Source organism: Phaseolus vulgaris, chromosome 4 (genome assembly GCF_000499845.2).
Source record: "Phaseolus vulgaris cultivar G19833 chromosome 4, P. vulgaris v2.0, whole genome shotgun sequence".
Classification (NCBI taxonomy): domain Eukaryota; kingdom Viridiplantae; phylum Streptophyta; class Magnoliopsida; order Fabales; family Fabaceae; genus Phaseolus; species Phaseolus vulgaris.
In genome coordinates this window covers 5,742,502-5,764,852 of record NC_023756.2, presented here as the reverse complement: position 1 = coordinate 5,764,852, position 22,351 = coordinate 5,742,502, and the positions used below count along the sequence as shown (strand labels likewise).

General features: G+C 33.6%; 2 protein-coding genes across 3 annotated transcripts; both read right to left on the bottom strand.

Annotated features, from left to right (window-relative positions):
- Positions 1 to 4,543: 4,543 nt before the first annotated feature.
- Positions 4,544 to 7,504, bottom strand: LOC137837070 (G-box-binding factor 4-like). 2 transcript variants are annotated; one of them, XM_068645927.1, is made up of 4 exons: positions 6,906 to 7,491; positions 6,677 to 6,748; positions 6,441 to 6,470; positions 4,544 to 4,870 (listed from the first exon to the last, which is right to left on the bottom strand). In XM_068645927.1, the coding sequence occupies exons 1-4, from the start codon at positions 7,329 to 7,331 to the stop codon at positions 4,796 to 4,798; spliced, it is 603 nt and encodes a 200-aa protein (XP_068502028.1). In that variant the 5' UTR covers positions 7,332 to 7,491; the 3' UTR covers positions 4,544 to 4,795. The 2 variants fall into 2 exon arrangements, with proteins under 2 accessions (XP_068502028.1, XP_068502027.1); XM_068645926.1 differs by lacking the exon at positions 4,544 to 4,870 and adding an exon at positions 4,890 to 5,746 and having other exon boundaries at positions 6,906 to 7,504.
- A 1,139-nt stretch (positions 7,505 to 8,643) lies between these two features.
- LOC137837068 (probable inactive ATP-dependent zinc metalloprotease FTSHI 3, chloroplastic) lies at positions 8,644 to 14,245 on the bottom strand. The gene is made up of 5 exons (XM_068645924.1): positions 14,057 to 14,245; positions 12,773 to 13,908; positions 11,057 to 11,380; positions 10,464 to 10,764; positions 8,644 to 8,991 (listed from the first exon to the last, which is right to left on the bottom strand). Exons 2-5 carry the CDS (start codon positions 13,871 to 13,873, stop codon positions 8,789 to 8,791), a joined length of 1,929 nt encoding a protein of 642 aa, XP_068502025.1. The 5' UTR covers positions 13,874 to 13,908; positions 14,057 to 14,245; the 3' UTR covers positions 8,644 to 8,788.
- Between the last annotated feature and the right edge of the window lie 8,106 nt (positions 14,246 to 22,351).

Here is a 22,351-nt window from a genome sequence, read left to right as displayed (position 1 = left end):
ATTTCTACCTTTTGGGTAATTTCAATTGTTAATATATGAAACATGAGAGTAATTTTAATTTTTAATCAACCTTGTGTTCAATTAAAAAGGGATTTAAATCGATCTCGAAGAAACATTAAAGTTGATGACGGAATTTTATGATGCAAAACAATCCTTTTAATTTGTGGTGAATTATGTGACAATTATAAAAAATACGTGATAGACATTCATTCAAACTACTTTTGTGATGTGTAATTTATAATCCGTAATAAAGAAGTAACATGCTTTTTATTGATAAATTTTGCAATGGAAATATTTTGTTGTTAATTGTACCGATTAATTACATATAGTGTTACAATTAATATGAAATATTTCGCGATGTATTTTTCTATGGATTTTATTTGGTCGCATAGATTCCATCAACAAATCTATTAGAAAAAAAAAATTTAAGTGATGTCTTTTCTGAAATTTTTATTTAATTTTATGACTATATATATATAAACATTTTATTATTATGTATAATATTATTTCTTTTATATTATGTTATTTATCTATCTATAATGAACACAAAACCTACATTCAAGGTAATTTCTTACACGTTAACACAACAATTTTTCATACAAAATAATTTAAAAACATTTTAATCAAAAGTAGAAAAAAAAGGCAACGTGGCTCATCCTATGGTGGACACGTGGAACGTTTTATGGCGGACACGTGGTACGTTTTATTTCTCACACACTGAAGCACTTTTCATTTCTCTCACACGGTCACATACTTCTCTCTCACCCTCACTCTCTGTCTTTGTCTTTCGCTCTTTTCGAATTTTTCTCTCAAAGCCAGAAATCTTTTAGGTTTTATCTTATAATTTATGCTAATGTTTTTTCTACAAATGTTTTTAGGTTTTATCTTATAATTTATGTTAATGTTTTTTCTACAAATGTCTCCACGGTATCTTCAACCACGTCAAGGAAAAATCTTGCTTTGGAAAAGTAACATTGCATCTTTTGAGGCGTCTTTTATAGAAAGTGTTATTATATAGTTTATAAGTTTTTCTTCATGATAAGATCTTTCCTTAATATTGTATAGAAATGTTTTAGTTAAATATGATGTTTTTAGGGTTTTTAACTTCTTTTTAATTCCATGAACTTTTATTTTTCTATTTGTTTTTGGGTCTTGACATGTTTTGTAATAACTTAATTTGCCTTTTAATCATACTTCGAAGTGATTAACTTCCTTTGTATGTTTTGTTGACATCAGATTTTGTATTAAGGTTTTTAACTCCATTTGTGTATGATCTAGGTTCAGGACATGGTTACAGGTTTTTAATATTCATATTTCTATTCCTAATTCCTACTACATACATTCTTAATTATTCTTAATTAGCCTTTTCGTATTAGGGTTTAGGATTTTATTAAAGCTTTTTTTTTCTAATTCTATATAGGTTATGGTTGTATTGGTGGATACTTTTTTAATTTGAATTTTGAAATACCAAAGATATATATTCACTACTTTTTTTAATACTTATTTTTCAGTATATATATAGTTACTTCTTTTGTTTTGTATTAAGTCATATCATTTTCCATTTTTGCATTTGATTTTATTTTCTAAAAATTGTAAGTGATAATGTGGTACTTGCACAAATATACTAATTCCATCAAGGAAGTGATGTCTTAAGATAGTGATTTGGTTTCAAGTTCAATGCCTCACTACACCCCAATATTTGTAGTGACTACAATAGGGTTTGAGACTGATTACGTAGTTGATAAGCACAATTATTATGCTTTAAGCCCAATATAATTGTATTTTTCGTGTGCTAAAGTCATCCATTTGCGTAGATGTTATTAGAGTTTTCACATGTGTGGGCACAAGAGAGCTTCATGAGCTAACTTACAAAACTCTCCTCTATTCTTATATATGAAATGCGTAGGCTCCAATATGAATAATCATTGGACTTTTGATGGTGTTTCTACTTTGTTGTGTAAATTTTCTATACTTTGTTGTTGGTCATGGTTCTTATCATTGACATACTTTATTGGGTCTAGTTGAGGAGTTAGGGTACATTTCTACCCGATTAGATTTTCAAACAGAGTAAGTTCATTTTACCTTAAAGATCTCTTATTCTCTGTTTTTCTCTATGATTTAGTCATCAAGACAGTTGAGAAAAGTGTTTCTCTTAACTTGTTTTATCATATACTAAAATTTGGTGATATTTGGATAACTTGCTCTAGGTTCCTAAATTTTTTGTGGTTCTCCTATTTGAGGTGGAATTTCCACAAGTGGAATTTCAGGTAAAGGAAACTAACTTTAACTTTTAATAGTATTGTAGGCTAGAAGATCGAATGTGGAAGGAACGTGGTTCCAAGTTTCAATTTCTCTTATAGGGATGTTAGTTGATAAAATTGTTTGGTTTTATGTTGTGTGAGTATAAATATTATATTTTGATAGTTTGAAAGTTAAATAATGTTTTTGATGTTGGAAAAGTTCTTGAATGGTATGACTTTTTAAATGTTATATGTGATTGAATGATATGTATTATATATGAATGATGAAAATTGTATGAAATTGATATCATACATTTGGGATAATGTATGAGTTGTTTGATGGCATTAAGTATGAAAAGTCTATGTTTAATAGAGATCATCTAGCTTCATTGATGATCTAAGTCATATAGACTAAGATTTCACATGCTGAGAAGTTGAGAGGGAGTTCATACACACCGGATCCCGCAGTATACACTCAGTATTGGATGTTTGAACTTACCATAATCCTTTCTCTTAGATTCGTTGGCAATCTTTGGATCAAGTGTTAGTCTCTGGTAGAAGCATACTTAGTGAGTCTTCTGAAAGACGAAGTGGGATTGAAATGAAATCCAATTATTGTGATTGAAAATAGATCCATATGTGGTCTATATGAATGACGAAATTAATATTCAAATTTTATATGACAACATTTAAAGAAATGTTTATAAATGATTAGTTTGATTGGTTCTTTTTGCAATGGATTAGATATGTTATGAAATTTCTCTTCATTAGCTTACCCTTACTTTTTTTTGTTGTGTTTGAACTGCAATGACCGTACTATGTACACGAGCATGATTATACAGATGTTGGAGGGTTTTAGGATGTAGTTTATAATACTTAGATGTACTACGTACACGAGCATGATCATACAGGTGTTGGAGGGTTTTAGGATGTAGTTTATAATACTTAAATGTATTTCAAGGTGTTACAATCAACACAAATTCTAAATTATTTTATATCCAACTTAAATAAAAATCTAAAATAAATAAAATTTTAAATGTTTTCAAAATCCTAAGTTATTTAAAATCTTTCTTAAATAAAAATATGAAATGTACAAAATTCTTAAATTATTCAACATCTAAAATAAATACAAATCCTAAATTACTTAATATCTTAAATAAAATTTCTAAATTATTCAAACTTCTAAATAAATACAAAATCCTATATTATTTAATCTTCTACTTAAATAAAAATCTGAAATAAAAAAAAAATTATTCAAAATTTTAAATAAACAAAGTTCTTAAATGATTCAAAATCTTAAATAAATACAAATCTTAAATTATTTAATCTCCTACTTAAATAAAAATATAAAATAAATAAAATTTCTAAATTATTCAAAATTTTAAATAAATACAAAAATTAATTTATTTAATTTCATATTAAATAAAAATTTGAAATAAATAAAATTTCTAAATTATTAAAAAAATCGTAAATAAATACAATTAATGACTATTTGATCCCAATTTTTTTTTTAAAAATGTATTTTCTCTGTTTTTAAAAATTCAATTTGGTCAGAATTACTTCAATATATAATGACAACAAAAGTTGAGGTGAATTTATTATAATGATGATGACAATCTAACAAGAGGAAAATTGCACTCAATTTTTAAGAAACTTTGAGATCATACCGAATTTTTTTAAAAAGTAAGGAAGAAATTGCTTTCTTTTAATTATTGAAATCAAAATGGTCATGAATCCTAAATACACATCATAAATTTAATGTACTATTTCAATAAAAATATGAATTAAATAAAATTCCAAATTATTCAAAAATCCAAAAATATATATAAGGTTTAGTGACTATTTTGATCCCAAAATGTTTTGAGAAAGTGTAATTTCATCTCACTTTTTTAAAAAATTCAATTTCATCTCAAATTATTTTAACATATTCAATTTGATGACAAAACATTATTCTTCAATATGCATTTACAAGAAACTCTCAGGTAAATCTATTATAATAACAACAATCTAACAAAAGTGAACTTGTACTTAAACTTTTTTTTAAAAAATAGGATGAAATTACATTTTTCTAAAACATGGTGAGATCAAAATGATCATTAAAACTAAATATAAATCCTAAATTATTTAATGTACTCTTTAAATAAAAATTCATTTCATCTTATTCAATGCAAATAATTCTGGTCAAAGAAAAAAGCCATGCCATCTAGCTAAACAAATGGCACAATATGCTAAATGAAATTATTTTCCCCAGTCTGTCAGAAATTGTTCTACTAAGCATGATCCCAAAACCAATACTCTCAGAATGAATAAAAAAATCTTAGATTATTTGCCTCTAATTTTTTTTTTTCTATACACTGAATGATGACAATGTAATCTCTAAAACCTACCCTTCTTATATTTACATTCCAAGCCACAAACTTAGATTATTTGGCTCCAATTATTTTTTCTATACAGTGAATGACAGTATAATCTCTTAAACCTACCCTCCTTTCATACTTACACATTCCAAGCCACAAAGTCTATTTTGTTGATGAGATGAGTGATGAGAAAACACATCAGAATGAATTTTGTCTCCCAAATTTTTTTCTGGGTTTGCGCATCACCTCAACTGGAATGATGGTCTCCATCAGCTGCATCAAATCAAATTCAAGGGATACACATTAGATCTGCAAAACATCACATCAAAAACTAACAATCTATCGGAGGTTTCACACCATCATTTATCACTTATCACTTTTTGAAGTCATTCTGCTACAGAAATTGTAATTCTTAAGGAGAAGTAAATAAAAAAGTAACAATCTATCTGAGGTTTCACACTGGTTACATCATTTATCACCTATTACTTTTTGGGGTCATTCTGCTACATAAATTGCAATTCTTGAGAGAAGTAAATAAGTTCAATTTACTGCAAAAAGAGAGTACAGACTCTTGTTAACACAATTTTTATAAAAAGTTTTGATTTAGGTATACTGACACCTCAACTAACAACAATCATCTGTCTTTACATAAAAAAGTATTATTAAAAAAATAAAAAAATACAAAAATATGGAAGATTAGACCAAAACTCATATGTTAACAAAAACGATACATAAGTAGACTATACATATTCATAAAAAAATTATAAGAATAGACTAGATGGAAGTCTATTGTACTCAAGGTTATCAAACTCTAGGGTTAACTCGTAAACCCTTAAGAGTTTAAGAGTTAGGTGAAGGTTTGCAAGTCAACTCGGGAGTAAACTCGTTTTTTATTAAACCCGAAGTTGACTCGGTCAAACTCGGTTAAACTCGGTCAAACTCGCGAGTTTAAGTCCGAGTCACCAAGTTACGTAAAATGGACCCAAAATGGTACGTTTCCTTGTGATTAGGTCATCGCGGCAGCATCTCGTCGGGCCGCTCGTCACACCGCACCGCTTGTCGCACCACGCCGCTCGTCGCATCGTATCGTTGGTCGTCGCATCTCGTCTCGCTGCGATCCTTGTCGCACTGCACCGTTCGCGACTGCTGCTGCAGTGAGAACAGATTGGGTTAGGGTGGTGACGACAGGTTGGGACATATTAGGTTAGGGTTTTTAAAATTAGGTTTGAGCTTTTAAAAATGGATTGAGGCTTTTTTGTTCATTGGGTTTGGGATAGATTTTTGGGCATCCTGTAGTTTTTTTACTGCTTTGGACAAATTGGATTTTTGTTTAGGGTAGATTGACTAATTGAATTTTTTTTAATTTTTGGGATATAATAAGAAGTCTGGAACTAGTTTAAATTTAACATTTTCACTGCCACTTACAAGTAAGAATGCCATCTAGAAGTTATTTTATTGGTGTATGAACTTATTTATTTTAATATTATGCAATTGGTATCATGAATTTATTTTATTTTATTTTTAAATTATGTGAAGTAGACTCTTACAAGTCTACGAGTCGGATTTACGAGTCGAGTTTACTGGACTTCCACGAGTCAAGTAGACTCTTGAGTATGATAACCTTAATTGTATTAATGAAATGATTATCTACTAACACAACTTACTAACATTTTTATAGATGAATCCACACTTATCAAAAGAAAAAATGTAAATAGAATTTGGGTTCTTCAATAAACACATGTCATCACAAGACAGTATAGCAGCTAAAATACACAAGAACATGCAAATGAAGACAAGAACATGCAAATGAAGATGTAGAAAGGAGAGCAGATATATTACAGACCTGCTTTCTCCTCTGCCTTCTATTCTCAGCCTGCATTCGAAACCCAAGAAGATTTAATAGAACAAGTCAGTAGATTCACAACAAAAGATGAGACTCAAATTCACAGAGGGAAGTTTTTAAAGAATGCTAAATCATGCAATGCATTCAAACAATACTCATTTAATAGAATATCCATCAAAACCACAAACCAATTATTTGGTTTTAACTTGAAAATTGGTAACAGTTAGGAACCTCACCTCTTCATTGACTAAGTGGGTATTCTCTTGCTCCAGCTGTTGAACCTTATACTCCAGCTCCATTGTGTAAGCCTGTGCAGCAAAGGAACAAAACCACAAAAACAAAAATCCTAAATTAATCAAACGTAAGGTTATAGGGTTCCCACAAGTACCAGGTTCAATAATCCCAACACTGATACACAACATTAGCCATTTTTTCACATCAAACAAAGTCAGAGTAAATACGTACCTGCTTGCGTTCCCGCGACCTAGCTGCAGACTCACGATTCTTGATCATCCTCCTCTGCTTCTGAATCGTGGCCTTATCCATGGGTTCCTCCACCACCCTTCTCCTACCTCTGTGAACCAAATTGGAGGACGCAGTGCCCATTCCAAAGGGTTCTACGGAGGAAGGGCCTTGGGCGTGGAAAGGGAGAGGAAGAGAGAAAGAAACAGGGAGAGACGAAGAAGAAGATAAATTCTCCATGGGGCTGCCCTCGTAGAACTCCAGGGCGCTAGCGCCACGGTAGTCTCCGGCACCGCCATTGTAGTCTCCGGCAGCGGCGGGGTGGTGTGGATGAGCACCGGCGACGATCTTATTCCAGATGTTATCGACGGTTGTGGCGGCGGTGGCGGCGGCGGTGGGCATGGAAATGATGGACTTGAAATCATCCATGGAGGAACTTACATATATTTAAGCCATAAAAAATCATATTTATGAAACAAGAAATGCGAAAATTGAAAGTTTAATTACTTTTTTTTAAAATAAATGCGATTTTATCTCTTGAATTTTTTTACACTCAGTCTAAAATTGATTGTTAGTTTTGATTAGTAACAATATCACTAAAAACACTCTTATTTGTGTATTACCGTTTTAAATAGAAATTGGTTATTAATATCTCAAGGATATTGAACAAATAAATAGTAACACTAAAATGTAATTAAGCCAATTGAAAATTGTACTTTAATCTAATCTTCTATTATTAATATAACTCATCTAAAGTCATTATTAACTTCTTAATATCATTATTTGTTATTAATACTTTTATTATTATTATTTATTATTATTATTATTATAATAACTTATCTAAATAAGTTATAGAATTTATGATTTTTAATAAAAAGATAGAATAAAACTACCTAAAATTTTAGTAAAAAGTAAAGGATTATTTGTAATACTCGAAAAAAAAATTAGAGAATAACATATAACTCACTAAAACTTATTAAATATATTTCTTACCAGGAACAAAGAGCTCAACTTAAATGTTCTGATTTAAAATGATTTAAACTATCATACTTAACTTTTGTTGCAATTGGTGCACTACATTGGTTTACTTGTGGGGATAGGGAGGAATGAAAGTGGTTGATTCCTTGGAAAGGACCATGTTTATCTTTGCAAGAATAATTGTTAGATCAATTCAATTTGCAAAATAATCATACATTTTCTGTCCAGAATAGGAGTGATATGCATTTAAGGATGCATATGTGCTGCTGCTAAATTGAAGTTCAAATTTACTGTCAAACTGTCCTCTGCTTTGGTGGTTTTGTTATCTGTAATCTAAACTTTGTTGCTGAACAGGAATGAATTTGTTTTCAGGAATAGTTAGCCTTGAAATTTTGATTTGAAACAAAAGATTATGAAACTTGGATTCTGGAAATCGACAAAGACCTTTCCAAATAAGCAATCCATAAGCATTTGTGTGTATTTTGTTTCCCAGAAATGGAAATCCATAAGTGATTTTGAAATAGAAAACAAATTCTAGAAAGCAAAATCCAGAATGTTAGTTATGAACTGAGGAATACGAATTTTAAAAGAGAAAATTTGGTTTACTGATTTGGATTTCCAGAAGACCTTTTAAAAAACTTATGAGTATTTCTGTCATTTTAGTTGGGAAATAGTGTAAGTTGCAAAATGAAATGATTCAGTGCAGGAAACAAAAACATAAATATAAATGTTGCATCCTCAAATTGCAGACAGAATGAAGTGCTTAGTGGCCATAAACTTGGCTTTTACCAGCTATATTATATTTTCTCTTTCTGATGTGACACTGTATATTCTGAAGCTTATGTAAAGGGTAACAATGAAATGAAGAAATATTGAGGAAAAAATATAAGGAAATTTAAGAAGAAAAATCATGAACTCAGTGATTGATAACCTAATGGTCCTTGCTGGTCATCCTGTCTCCTTTCATTTTTTCCCATCAATGATGGCATCCATGGGAATAGCTTGGTAAGCTCCTTGCTTAGTTTACTAGACCTCAATTGTTTATCATTGATTCCAAATTTTGCTCTTTCTATTGCTTCCATTATATCTTCCCTTGCCACAGTTTCACTACCTGCAAAATCCAAGTACATGGTCACTCCTAAACTCTTCATCACACTTCAAACTCTACACACATAATTTTTTTGCAAAAACAAGAAAGAAGGCAAAGTGAAGTAGAAGGAATTGTAGTGGGAAGAAAATAGGTGGCAAAACAAATCAGGTCAGCTGGACTAGGCCAAACCTACCCAATGAAATATAACACTTGAGCTTTAAATTTGAGCTCAAATTAGGCTCTTTCTTCCCGCACCTCCATATATTCTTCTCTCACCTCTATAAATTTTCATATTTCCAAAAATGTCCCTATGTAATATTACAGATTACGTACTCTGGAAGTCTATTTTCAAATTTGTAATTAGCTTCCGGATTACATCATCTGTAAGTCTTTTCAGATGCATGATTAGTTTCCAAATTACATAATTTGGAAGTCTTTTTTAGCTTCCGGATTATATAATCCGGAAGTCTTTTTTCAAATGCATGTCTGAATTACATAATCCGGAAGCTACTCTATGGGGTGACACAAAAATGATAAAAAGATATTTTCATGTTTTGTATGGGGGTGGCAGAAGAACATGGAGGTGCAGGAAGAAACAGTCCTCAAATTAAACACAAACCTTTTACTCCAACCTCATCTAAGCCTGATCCAAGCTTAGCCCACAAAACCCGTCAAAAGCCCAGAAAAAGCTTTAACCAAGGGCCATTTCTTCCTGCACCCCTCTGATTTCAACCTCCAACCCCATAAATTTGAATATTCTAACCCTAAACCCTAAACTGTGCAATTCAGAAACCTTCACAATATTTAAATATTTTTTTAAGGTCTAGAACATACAATCCAGAATACAATTTATTTTAGAATGTAAAATTCAAAATACAAATTTGTATTCTAGAATGTATAATCGGAAGACAAATCCTAAACATATTCATCTCAAAATATTTTTAGTTGACACAATGTACTCTTTCCAAAACCTTCACATGCACATACCGGAATAAACATACCCCATGGGCAAACATGCACATGCACAACAACAACAATAACTAAGGGCAACTTGGTTATTTCACCACCCCATGGGGTGTGCAAGAAGAAAAGGCCTTTACCAAGCTCGGGTTTTGTTTTACCGGCCCAAATTGAATCTATACTTTTTGGCCTGGCTTGTTATAGTCCACAACCTACATTTGGACCAGGCAACTCATTTTGCCATATCTTTTTAAGGCAACTAAAACTAATATATCTAGGACTAAGTTTCACAATGCTTCATCTATGATCAAATAGGTAAACATTAGTTGAGAAACAATCTACTGAGAAATGCTAATTTGTGAATGCAACAGCTCAGTGACCAGTGAGCTAGTGCATGTTTGGTTAGAATTAATGTTTAGGAAATAATTGCTTTTTTTAAGTTCTCTAAGAAAACTAACAATAATAAGTAATTATTTCTCTAAAATATGTTGAACCAATCACACATTAAATATAAAAATGTAAGCTGGTTTTACCTCTACGAGCAGCAAGCAAAGCGGATTCATTGACAATATTTGCCAAATCAGCACCTACAAAACCAGTAGTAAGAGAAGCAATTAAATGGCAAATGATGTTAGTGTCCTCCTCCAAAGGAACTCCTCTCAGATGCACAGCCAATATTTTTCTCCTTCCTTCTTCATCAGGTTCGCCTACATATACTTTTCTTGAGAAACGACCAGGGCGACATAGAGCCGGATCCAAGGCTTCTGGCCGGTTAGTTGCTGCAATGACTACCACTCTCATCTCTGATTCAAATCCATCCATTTCTGTCAGCAACTACATACACACAGCATACTTTGAAATTCAGCTTAGAGCATATAACTATTAAAAGAATATGATTTGTTTCTCACTTTCATACTTAATTCCAATTTAACATATGAAGTGTTTATCTTTCACCTAGAAAGCATCTACTAATACTGTGAAATAACTGAAGAAACTGGACTGTTGCACATTATTTTCCCACCACACTTTACTCTATAGTCAGCACTGACTAGTGAGCCATAAACATAACCAATTGTTGATAATTTGTATCTGATAAAGAAATACAGCATATTATGTAAAAACTTGCCTGGTTTAATGTCTGGTCACGCTCGTCGTTGAAACTTCTTCCACGCTTGCCTCCTACTGCATCAAGTTCATCAATGAATATGATTGATGGTGCAAATTTTCTTGCCGAGTTGAAAAGGTCTCTGATTCTAGCCGCCCCTCTTCCAACAAACAACTCCACAAACTCACTTGCAGATACAGTGAAAAAGGGTACACCTGCTTCCCCTGCCACTGCCCGTGCAAGTAGTGTCTTCCCAGTTCCAGGAGGACCCACCAGCAGCACGCCTCTAGGTAGCTTTGCCCCTAGCTTGCGGTAATTTATATCCCCTTGAAGACATGAAACTATCTACAAAAAGAGAATGTTTATCAATAACAATAACACAAAGAAGTTGTTTGCTTAACCATTAACACTGCTAAAATTATAAATCACCAATATATCAAGGCATTTGGTTAAATCCACAATAGCATAATTAGAAATTCATTTTCCAGTTGTTACAATTTAGTTCTTCATATTAAATTATTAGATGGGGCCAATTAATTAACAGAATATCATGTAATATTTTTCCATGCTTCATCTTAAACTTTTCATGTGTGAAATTTTCCTATCTCTGAGTAATCTTTTTAGCAAAATGGTTACATATCTCAAATTGGATATTAATAATTGAAGATGTTATTTATGAACCAAGAGAGAAGAAAAGGAAAATAGATAGAAACAAATTAAAAAATGAACAGTTTTATTAAATTTTTGAGACTAAGAGGGGTCTCTTATCCAACGATTCCTTTTGCCGTTTACTAAGGATTCTCCTTTCACAGAACAAATCCCTCTAATCCAATTTCCCCCTTTTATCTAATCAACCCTTTTAAATGAACTAACCAAAAGGACAACTGTCTAATATCTTTCCTTATTCAGCTCATAGTTCATAAAAATGTTAGTTTTCAATCTACAATATTTTGATGCATTCGTGACTACTTTCAAGATAATGCACCCAATTGCCACAGGCTATACTTATAAGAGGCATAACTTTAAATGACTACCTTTAAGTTAAGCATATCTAATTGGCAGGGAAACCTTGTTTCAATGTCTTAATTGTCCAACCCTGCATCAGTATGCTCATACAGCAGCAGCGAGGAGTATGAGCCATTCCAAAAATATTTAAATAGTGAAGCCGAGAATAATAATGAACAGAACTACATGCCATTTATGATTGAGGAGATCTAAAATAAGAGCATAACAGAACCTTAGGAATAAATGAATTTGCTTTTGACACAAAACAATTGCCTGACCAAAGTATTCTTTATCTTAAAACAGTCAAATGGATTTGAACATAATGATTCTGAGATAATAAATTCAGAATTTATTTAAACGAAAGCCAGAATGTTATCTATGAAATACTGTCACGTCACGTCTCACAAATTACAAGTCATGAAGTTAATTAGTTGCACTTTCTTAGCTCATTATACTAAAGCTTTTATGCCCCTTCTCATGTAATAAGCTAAATATTGTACCATTGATCACTAATTCCAACTTCAAAGTGATAAATAAGTAGAAATCCAAAAAGTAATAAAAGAAACAAAAGATGTCAAACTACTACAAACTACGTACCAACATTTTTATTTAGTTTTATAATACGACCATACCAGTTAGCCTTACTGATCTTCTCCAACAAAATGTTCCCGTATTTCTTCTTGCTATTTTATTACATAATTATTTATAAGCATTCTAGCATGAGATAATTACCTCCATGAGCTCTACTTTTGCAGAATCAACACCTTCCACATCATCAAATCCAACTGTCTGACTATTAGGCCTCTGTTTCCTTGCAGGACTATTAGCAGTAGAAAGTTGACGATATAGAATCCACATCAATGGAATTAAAGGTATCCACAGTGTTATCACAGTGATCAAAGTACTCCTCATTGACATCAACGCAGATTGAGGGGCAGAGCTATATGTAACCCCATTTTCTCTCATCAAACTAACAAGGAATTTTCCATCATGATCTATTTTTCTTGTGGAATACTGCCATTCAGGAGTTGAAGCTCGGGTCTTAGAGAATTTCTTTAGTACATTCACCACTGGTGTTTGGCCAGCCCTAGAAGCACTCTCACTCCCCATCTTATCAACATCCGCATCAATGGAAACATCTACAACTTGAGATTCTTCACCAGAAACATGATCATTTTCAACAATTTGGGACTTCATGTTGTAATATATACGCCGGGACCCCTCTTCAACTAAAACTTTTTCAACATATCCATTCTGAAGGCTGGTAATCAAGTCAGAATATGGAACAGATTTCGGAGGGGGGAGTGCTGTCAGTTTTAGAAACATGAAACAAAGGCTGAACACAACAGAAACTGAGGCAGAAAACGCCACTGCTCTAATGTTCTTACGAATAAGTACCTCCAACTCATTCAAAATGGACTTAATGGAAGCCCTTTTCATTCTCATAGCCAATAACCGTAACCTTGGCCGCAATCTCAATGAAAACCTCTTCTTCAACCTATTACCTTCACCCTTACCATAGTGAGTCTTCCTCTCACCCTTGCTTCTACTCGCAAATGGCTCAATTTTGTTGTTACTTGAAACACCAAGCGGGGTCTTGCAACAATAAGGAACCCTCAATGAGGGAACTCTACTTCTACCACCACAATACCCTACCTTCTTGTCCCAAACAAACCCATGTGGAAACTTGTAGCATTGGTTAAACCCTAGAGAAGTAAAAACAAATGACCTAGTGCCCAAACCTCCACACACCCCAAAATATGTTCTTTGGGCCATGGAAGGGGTAACAACAACAAATGACCCAGTATTACAAGGTAAAGAAAAACAAGCCATACCTCTTCCACAATCAAACTACACACCCATAGTACCTGCAAGTGCCACATAAACAGCATTATCCCCACAAAAAAAGGGTGAAGCTTGAAAACATAAAAGGATGGGGAGATACATCATTGCACAGAAACATCTATAGAGTAACACAAACATGAAAAAGAACGTTAACAAGAAGACATTTGTTACCTGATCTCATATTATTATGTCATGCAACACGAACACAGGAATTGTGCATAGAGTGGAAGCCTAAGCTGAAGAGATTGCTTCTTCAATGTTGATATGTCTCTTTTAAAGATTATTTATTTTGGGTATATCTAGTGTCAGCGTTTACATATTTTTTTTCTACATAATATCAATTTTAACCTACAACCTATCATCTTTTAAATTTTCTAAAATTATCTTTTATCCTGAATTTAAAAATCTAAAATTCAGAAAATATAATTTAAAAATCAAATTTCCATTCTAAAAACAAAATTCTAAATAAAAAAAAAACATTCTAGAAAAGAAAATTCGGAACACTAGATCTGAAAATGCCTTCTAAAAAAGAATTTTTAGAATTCAAAAATATATTTCAAACATCCAAATCCAACTGAAAAAGAAGATTTGGAACACAAAATCTGAAAATACAGAAAAAAAAAATCGAAATTTAAAAATATATTATGAAAATCCAAATCCAAAAATGCTTTCTAGAAAAAAAGTTTTAAAAGTATTTATTTATCCACACTCTTCTTTCATTCAAGGTCTTTCGCATAAACATTTTAATAATTTTTAATGACAAATTGGATGTAAGTTGAAATTGATATAGTGCAAGGAGAATTTGCCTACATATTCAAACCATAACATACATATGGAACTAACAAGATTGACATTTAAAAGATCGTCCATATAATATTTTTCTTCCACTGTCTTAGGAGATTATTCATCACTCAACTTATAGTAGGAAACAAGAGGTGTGGAAACAAGTTTTAAGTTTGTCATACCAAACTTATCAAGGATATTTTTGAGATAGGTGATGCAATCCAAGCTTGTGGTTGATGGAATGAATGTTGTGGCAACGAATTTAGAGTGAAATAGGTGCACCAAAATAGATAGAAGGTGCAAGGATTCGATGAAGTTGAAGGTGCAATGAAGGGAAAGAGGTTTGGCCAACTTTCGTTAGGTTCACCAGGTCATTTAGGCTCACTAGCAAGAGAGATTTGGGAGAGAATAAGGTTTCAAGTTCTGAACTCTTCATTCAATATTTGCAAATCAGAATACATGAGTGAGATTTAGGGTATTTATAGATGAAGGTAGTTTGCTCCTTAAGCTACTATAACCCTAGTTAAGTGAACTTAACTAAGGTGAGGTGTGGTGGCTTAAGGAGGCCAGGTATGCTCCTTTGAGATGCTCTAGGAACCCTTACTTGTGCGACAAGTTAGGATTTCTAGAGTGTCTTTGTTTCATCTATAAAGTACTCTTAAAAAGAAACCAAAATGGAGTTCTTATACATGTTTATTTTAGTATTTATACAAACAGTTCGTCTATCTTTTATTCTTGTGTATGGTGGGTTTGATGGTCCTCAGTCAATAGGTCTGAAACAAGTACAAACACTCCAAGTCACATTGTCTGGTGATCTTAATCTCTAATATTTTCCTAACAACTCCCCAATTCTTCATTTCAAACTCGTTGTTCAGCTTATTTTAACCTTTTTTTACCTCATATTTACTATTTCTTACTATCATAATATAGTCTACATACAACAATAATACAATAAACAAATTGTCTCCTATAGACTTAAAGTAGACATAAGTATCATGCTTATTACATTCAAAACCAATTCTAGCACTGAATTCATCAAATCGTTTATTTTATTCCCTTGGGGATGGTTTCAAACCATATAAGGATTTGTTTAACTTACAAACATAATCCTGCTTACCTCCTTGATGACTTTTCTACGGCAAGTGCACTGTGTTTTCATAAGTAATAATTTGTCCCGAAGGACAAATATCGAACCCACAAGGAATAGTTGAATAATCAAGTAAAAGACTCACTAAATAGAAAACAGAATAATAAAGTTTGTTGGAATTTGTTATGATTGCAATGATTAAAAAGAAAAAAGTCAAAGAGTTTGTTGCTTCAATTGGGAAAATAGGGATTGGGGTTCATCTTTCTCATTCTTTTGTATTTTGATTAGCATGACAATATTGTATCTTTTGATTGATATTGATGCATGTATACATTTATATCGATTCCACGCATATAAAATTATTAAGATGCCTCCTAAATATTGATTTCTCGCATATTTATAAAAAATTCTTATCAGTAAGATCAAACGTTGATAATAATTAACATTTCAAATTTATTCCTCGCATTAAAATATGTTAAGCATTATCATTTGGGTCAGAAACTTAGGAGTACTTTCCAGTCAAATCTAAATTTCAAGATCATGGCGAACAAGCATTACTAACAAAATGATAATACCAATCATCAATCAAGAACATAATATTATGTTTAGATACCACCTCAATACATAAGAGTTTGAACAAATTACTCTCAATCCCAAAGGGTAGAATTAGTCACACATGTTGGTTGTTACAAACAGGGAGAGCAAGAAAAGAAGATTTCATATGTTTCTCCTTGACAGTTGCCTCCTCTAGGGTTTTAACACCTCATATTCTTCCAACTGGATTACAATTCACTCAATGGCATTTCCTTTCAATCATGTGTGTCTATGGTTGTGCCTCATGCCTCCTATTTAACCTAATTGGCTTAGGTTAAGTGACTTATTACTTGGGCCTTATTGGACTCCCTTGGGCGAGTTGCTCAAAAAAAGATTCAACGTCACTAAAGTAATCTCGCCTGGGCGAGATTGTTTTCGCTTGGGCGAGATCCTCTGGGGTGTCTGACTTAGGCGAGTTTGGGCGAGCTTTGATGAGTGTTGGTGCATTATACCTTTCCCTTTTTAGCTTTGTGTATTCTTCTTTTGTCCAATCATCTCCCTTCTTCCCTATAATCCTAAAATTAACACAAATTTGGGAATAAATTGTTCTTATTCAAATTAAAATCACAAAATATATAAAAAAATGTATAAATTCATAAATTCAAGGTTATCTTATGTTTATTTTATCAATTAATATCCATAAGTGCATGTATTTTAATATGAAATATTACTGAAATCTAACATGTATCACTCCTTCCTTAAATCCTTTTTGATTCATGTATATGTTTTCATATAAGTCTCCATATAAAGAAGTAGTCTTAACATTCATTTGTTCCAACTTAGGTTAAGTTCAACAACTATGGCTAACAACATCCATATGGATATGTGTTTCACTACAGAAGAAAACATCATTGTAATCAATTTCTCCCCTTTATGAAAAACCTCTAGCAACGAGTCTCGCCGTGAATATTTATTGATTAGTTCCTGGAGCGTTATCTTTTTTTTAAAAACCATTTGCAAGTAATCAACATAGAACCCTCAGGTCTACGAACTAGAGTCCAAGTATTTTTTCAGACGAAGCAACTTTATCTCTTCATTCATGGCTTCTATTCATTGAGTACTCTTCTTACTTATTAAGGCAAAAGATACACTAGAATGTTCATCTTCTAATGCCCAACAATCATTAAGGAGAATGGAATTAGCTCTCCATAACCATTCCTTTCCAAAGTTCTCCTTATTCTATCTTTGGGAAGTTTGTAATCATCTACATGTTGGTCTTCATCAAATGTAACAGGATATCTATCATCTTCAAACGACCAAACCTTTTATCTTCTTTAGACGTATCAATCAATCTAATGACTTCAAACTCGTCTTGTATACTAGATTTCACCTCAACGTCAGTCTTTTCAACATCACTACTACTTCCAACCTTACATTAAAAAACTTTTAGCTTGTAAGCCATTTTAGTTTTATTAAAGACAATGTCTATGCTAATGATACACTTCTTGAATTCTAACTAAAGACACCACATAAAATATCCCTTCACACTTTTTGAATACCTAAAAAACATGCTTTTAACATCCAATTTACCCTGCCTAATGTGAGCATAAGCAATATAACCAAAGATTCTTAGATGATCAAATTTGGGAGAGTATCTTGACCAGATTTCTTCAAAAGTCTTCATATCCAATGCATTTGAAGGACATTTGTTGATCAAATAGGCAACATTAGGAATAAATTTAGCCCAAAAACTCTTTGGAACTCAAACTCCTTCCACAATGCTCTTATTGAACCTTTCTGCTAGACCATTTTGTTGAGGAGTGCATGCAATTGTCTAGTGCTTACCTATGCCATGCTCTCTACATAATGGGTTAAGTAGTTTCGAACAAAACTCAAAACCATTATAATTTTTGAACCTTTACACCGTCTTTCTGGTTTGGTTCTCCACTAGACGCTTCCAACTTCTGAAGTTCTCAAATGCTTCATCTTTGGTCTTTTAAGGGTAGACATATAACTTCTTTGAATAATCATCAAAAATCAAAATGAAGTATCTAACTACGAAGTGAGATGGAGACCATATATCAACATGAATGTAATCAAGGGTCCCCTTCATCCTCTATTGACTCTTGTTAAAACAAAATTTACAGGTTTTTCCTTGGACAATGTTCACAAAATGTTAGATGATCGGTTATGTCACTTCCAAACAAGCCTTGGTTGTCCAAATCCATTAAACTTTCTCGCTTATGTGACTTAACCTTTTATGTCATAACTTTATCTTGGAGTAGACGATTTTCTCAGCAGTAGATGTTGACCTAGTGTCTACAACACTTTTCAAGGCATACATGTCATTCTTCCTTACACCCTTCATAACTACCATGGAGCCCTTCAACACTCTCCTTTTACCTTTGAATACATATCCATTCTTTTAAAGTTCACCAAGGGATATATGATCCCATTTCAAGTTAGGTACATACCTAACTTCTTCAAGAAGCCTCTTAGTTCCATCATGCAAATGAAACTTAACTGTTGCAATACCAATTATCTTATAAGACTTGTTATCATTAAGAAAACACAAACCCTCCTTTAAGTTATGTAAATTGTTGGAACCACATACAATTAGGTGTAATGTGAAACGAACATCCAGAGTCTTAAATCCATTCGCAATCATCGACATATGATGTGACTTGATTTTAAGATTTCACATTTTATGGGTTACTCTTTTGTTTAGGATTTTTTTGAATTAGCAATTAAGGTGAGAACCCAAAGAAGATCCCCACTAGACACGAACTTAACCAAGTGATTAAGTAAGTGTGAAGATTCACTTCTAGAGGGTAAATAGTAAAACACAAATATATGGTGTGGTGATGCAATAGTGCGAAAATAAAGAACAAATGAAGCAAGGAATGAATGAAGATGACCGAAAGTAAAGGAGGAATTAAAGAACATGAAGAAAAGGAAGGAACAAATGCATGTAAAGAAAAGAGAAAGAGTGAAGGAAGCTTATGGAATGAAAGGGATGATTTCCGCCACTTGGGGGGTGGGAGACTCTAAGATAAGTGGTGCAGAGCTGCCACTTGAAGTGCACTTCACTCAAGATAAGACCTAGATAAATTGATTACTCAGACTCACAAAACACTCACACATAGTTTCTTTACTTAATTCAATTTCAATGTCCCCATACATGGAGGGAGATATCCTTTATATAGGAAGGAGTGACTTGGAGGAAAAAATGAGTGAAGGGTAGAAAAGGAAGGGGAGAGGGGCAACTTAGGGTGTTGAAACTGCCCGTTAGGCATAACTTCTAGAAGTTAGGTTAAAAACCCTAATTCTAGGTGCATGTGTCATGAAAAATGGGCTTGGCGCAAGCACAATTTGCTAAATACACTCCTATTTATGCTATGTTAACCTACTCGAGCTTATTTTTCTATTTGGACCCCCAAATTGGGTCCAATTTATTTACATAACTTCTCTTGTGGAAAGACAAGAAGGAACAACTTATGATATTCTGGTTTATATCTGGTTCTTCTTTTGTTGATGCTCTCTCAAGGTTTGGTGGGGCTTGACTTTGTATACTGAGATGACTGACCTATTTGTGAAGTGCTTGTTGTGTCCTTAGTCATCTGCTGGTTGATGTGGTTTGTATCACACCATGAGGACCTCTGCTGATTCATAAATGTCTCCCACTATATTTACTTCGCCAGATGTAGGCAGTTCATTAGACCGTTTACAAAACCCAAACAGTCTATCAGGATTGCTAGCCTTCTTCTACCTCTAAGGACGATACTTCCTTGTGTGACCTTCCTTATTGCATAATAACAAGTGAGAACACTTGTAGACGTTTACTATTTTTCCATCACGAGTCTTCGACTTCGACCTCCATCTAAATCCTCCCTCGTTATATCTAGTAGACAATTTCACCTTACTATAAGGCCTTCCCCAATATTAAATGCCTTAAAGTTAAACTTCTTGTTCAACTCTTTTAAGTTCAGAGCATCTTGAACCTCCCCATAAGAGAAAGTATTTCTTCCATACAACAAGATCTCCTTGAAATGATCACGTGTCTAGGGAAATGACAAAAAAAATCATGCTTGATCTTCATCATCAATCTAAACATCAAAATTTTCAAGATCAAGAATCAATTTATTAAATTCGTCCAAGTGTTCACTGACTGCCTTTTCACTACTCATTTTGTACGAGTATAATGCTTACTTCAGGTACAACTAGGAACTTAGTCATATACAAGTATTCAAGCTTCATCCATAACTTTATTGCAATATTCTTTTTCCTCACTTACCTTAACACCTTGTCCTTAAGACTCATAACAATTGTGCTATGAGCGCCTTCTCCAACAACACAGTCATGTCCTTCTCAACCATGGTTCTATCAAGCTTGGATTCACTTTCCAAAAATCTCAAAGAGGTGATGTTGAACCAGAAGAATGCACATCTTAAACCGTTATAACCCAAGATCATTTTGGCCAGTAAATCAACCTCATACTTTGTGGAAGTTATGATAATTCAGTTTCCTTTACTCCACACTCACCATATTAGTTTGTAAGGAAATAACTCACAATTCACTAGATTGTTTACCACACAAACACACTAGGCGATAACAAAAGAACAAATAAAAGGTAAGCAGAAAGAATAAACGAAGAATCACATAGAGAATTAACGTGGCTCTATTAAAGTGTTAACTAATTCCAACCTACATACACAGTCAAAAATTCATTAAGTAGAAAATCGAGATTACAACATAAAGTTTATCTCATAGTGAACTCTCAACTCATAGTTTTTTTCAAATGTTCATTACAAGGTCATATTTATACAATTAAAATTGTATGACAAACTTCCATAAGACGCACCAAAACAGTTGTTGAAGTCACGTGCATATTGCTTCACATGTGAGCTCAAAATGTTAACCAATGTTGGGAAGTTATAATTGTTGCAACAGACAGTCTGATTCCTTCTGGTACTTTGAAAAAAGATGCCCTAAGAAGATGATAGAAGCTCTGATCAAGATAGACGATCTTATGCCACCAAATACTTTAAAACTAACAAATAATCTACTGCACCATATGGTTTAGGAACCTTTGAACACGACCTTGTAATAAACCAATTCTTCACAATACTTGATGATCCTGCCGGTTGACCTGAGTGCAAGAGCCTTGCCACGTCAAAGGTTTCTCCTTCTGGATCAGCTTCGCACCACGTTAGCTTCTGTCCTTCACGCCTCAATTCCTCGCAAAAACCTGAAGAAAACAGAGTGGCGTCGCTGCGGCCGATTGCGCTCCGACGCTCAAGTTAGTGACGGAATCACCAAATACTAAGAGAGAAAATCTAAACTCAAGGAACCGTGCGCAGTGAATCTCTGTGTACTCGAAAGTATTCTCAAAGCGTACTCAAGTGTTCTGAAAAGCGTACCTCAAAGTCTGTTAAGAGTTTCTTATATACCTGAGCACTTAAAGACGGTTATACCTCTGGACACGTGGCTCGCATCCAGCTGTACATGTGTCGCCATCTGGAGCCCCCTTCTACTTGAGCGTCACCTCTACTCTTCAAGCTATTCGACTAAGTTAGGAGTAACTTGGTGCACAGCTTCCTTTGGAGCGCGATCCTTTAAGTGGCGAGTATGGGGTGTCTCCATGCACACCTTCTCTGTGTTCTCGCCTGCCGCTATCACGATCTGCTTCACTTGCACATCGTGCATGTTCTGGGAAACTGTTCCCTTGCCTCGACCTCTGGCTAGGGAATGATCATCTGATAACCTCGTCCTTCGTACTTGTACCCCTTGAAAGCCTTAAGCAAGCCTTCCTGATCTTTCGGCGATGTGTCCCTTTAGGCGGTCTCTAACCACTTGATCGCCTAAAACTCACATACGGCGACTATGACGCAAGCCTGGTGACCGCCGGTTATACATACTAGAGATCGGAGAACGCCAAGCCAACAATTGGCGACTACACAGACTTTCCGATGTACTTCCCTTCTGTCAGCCAGGTGTCCCGTTCAACACGCCTATATTATCGCTGCTTGCTGCCACGTCCACTTCCGATTACCTGATCGGTA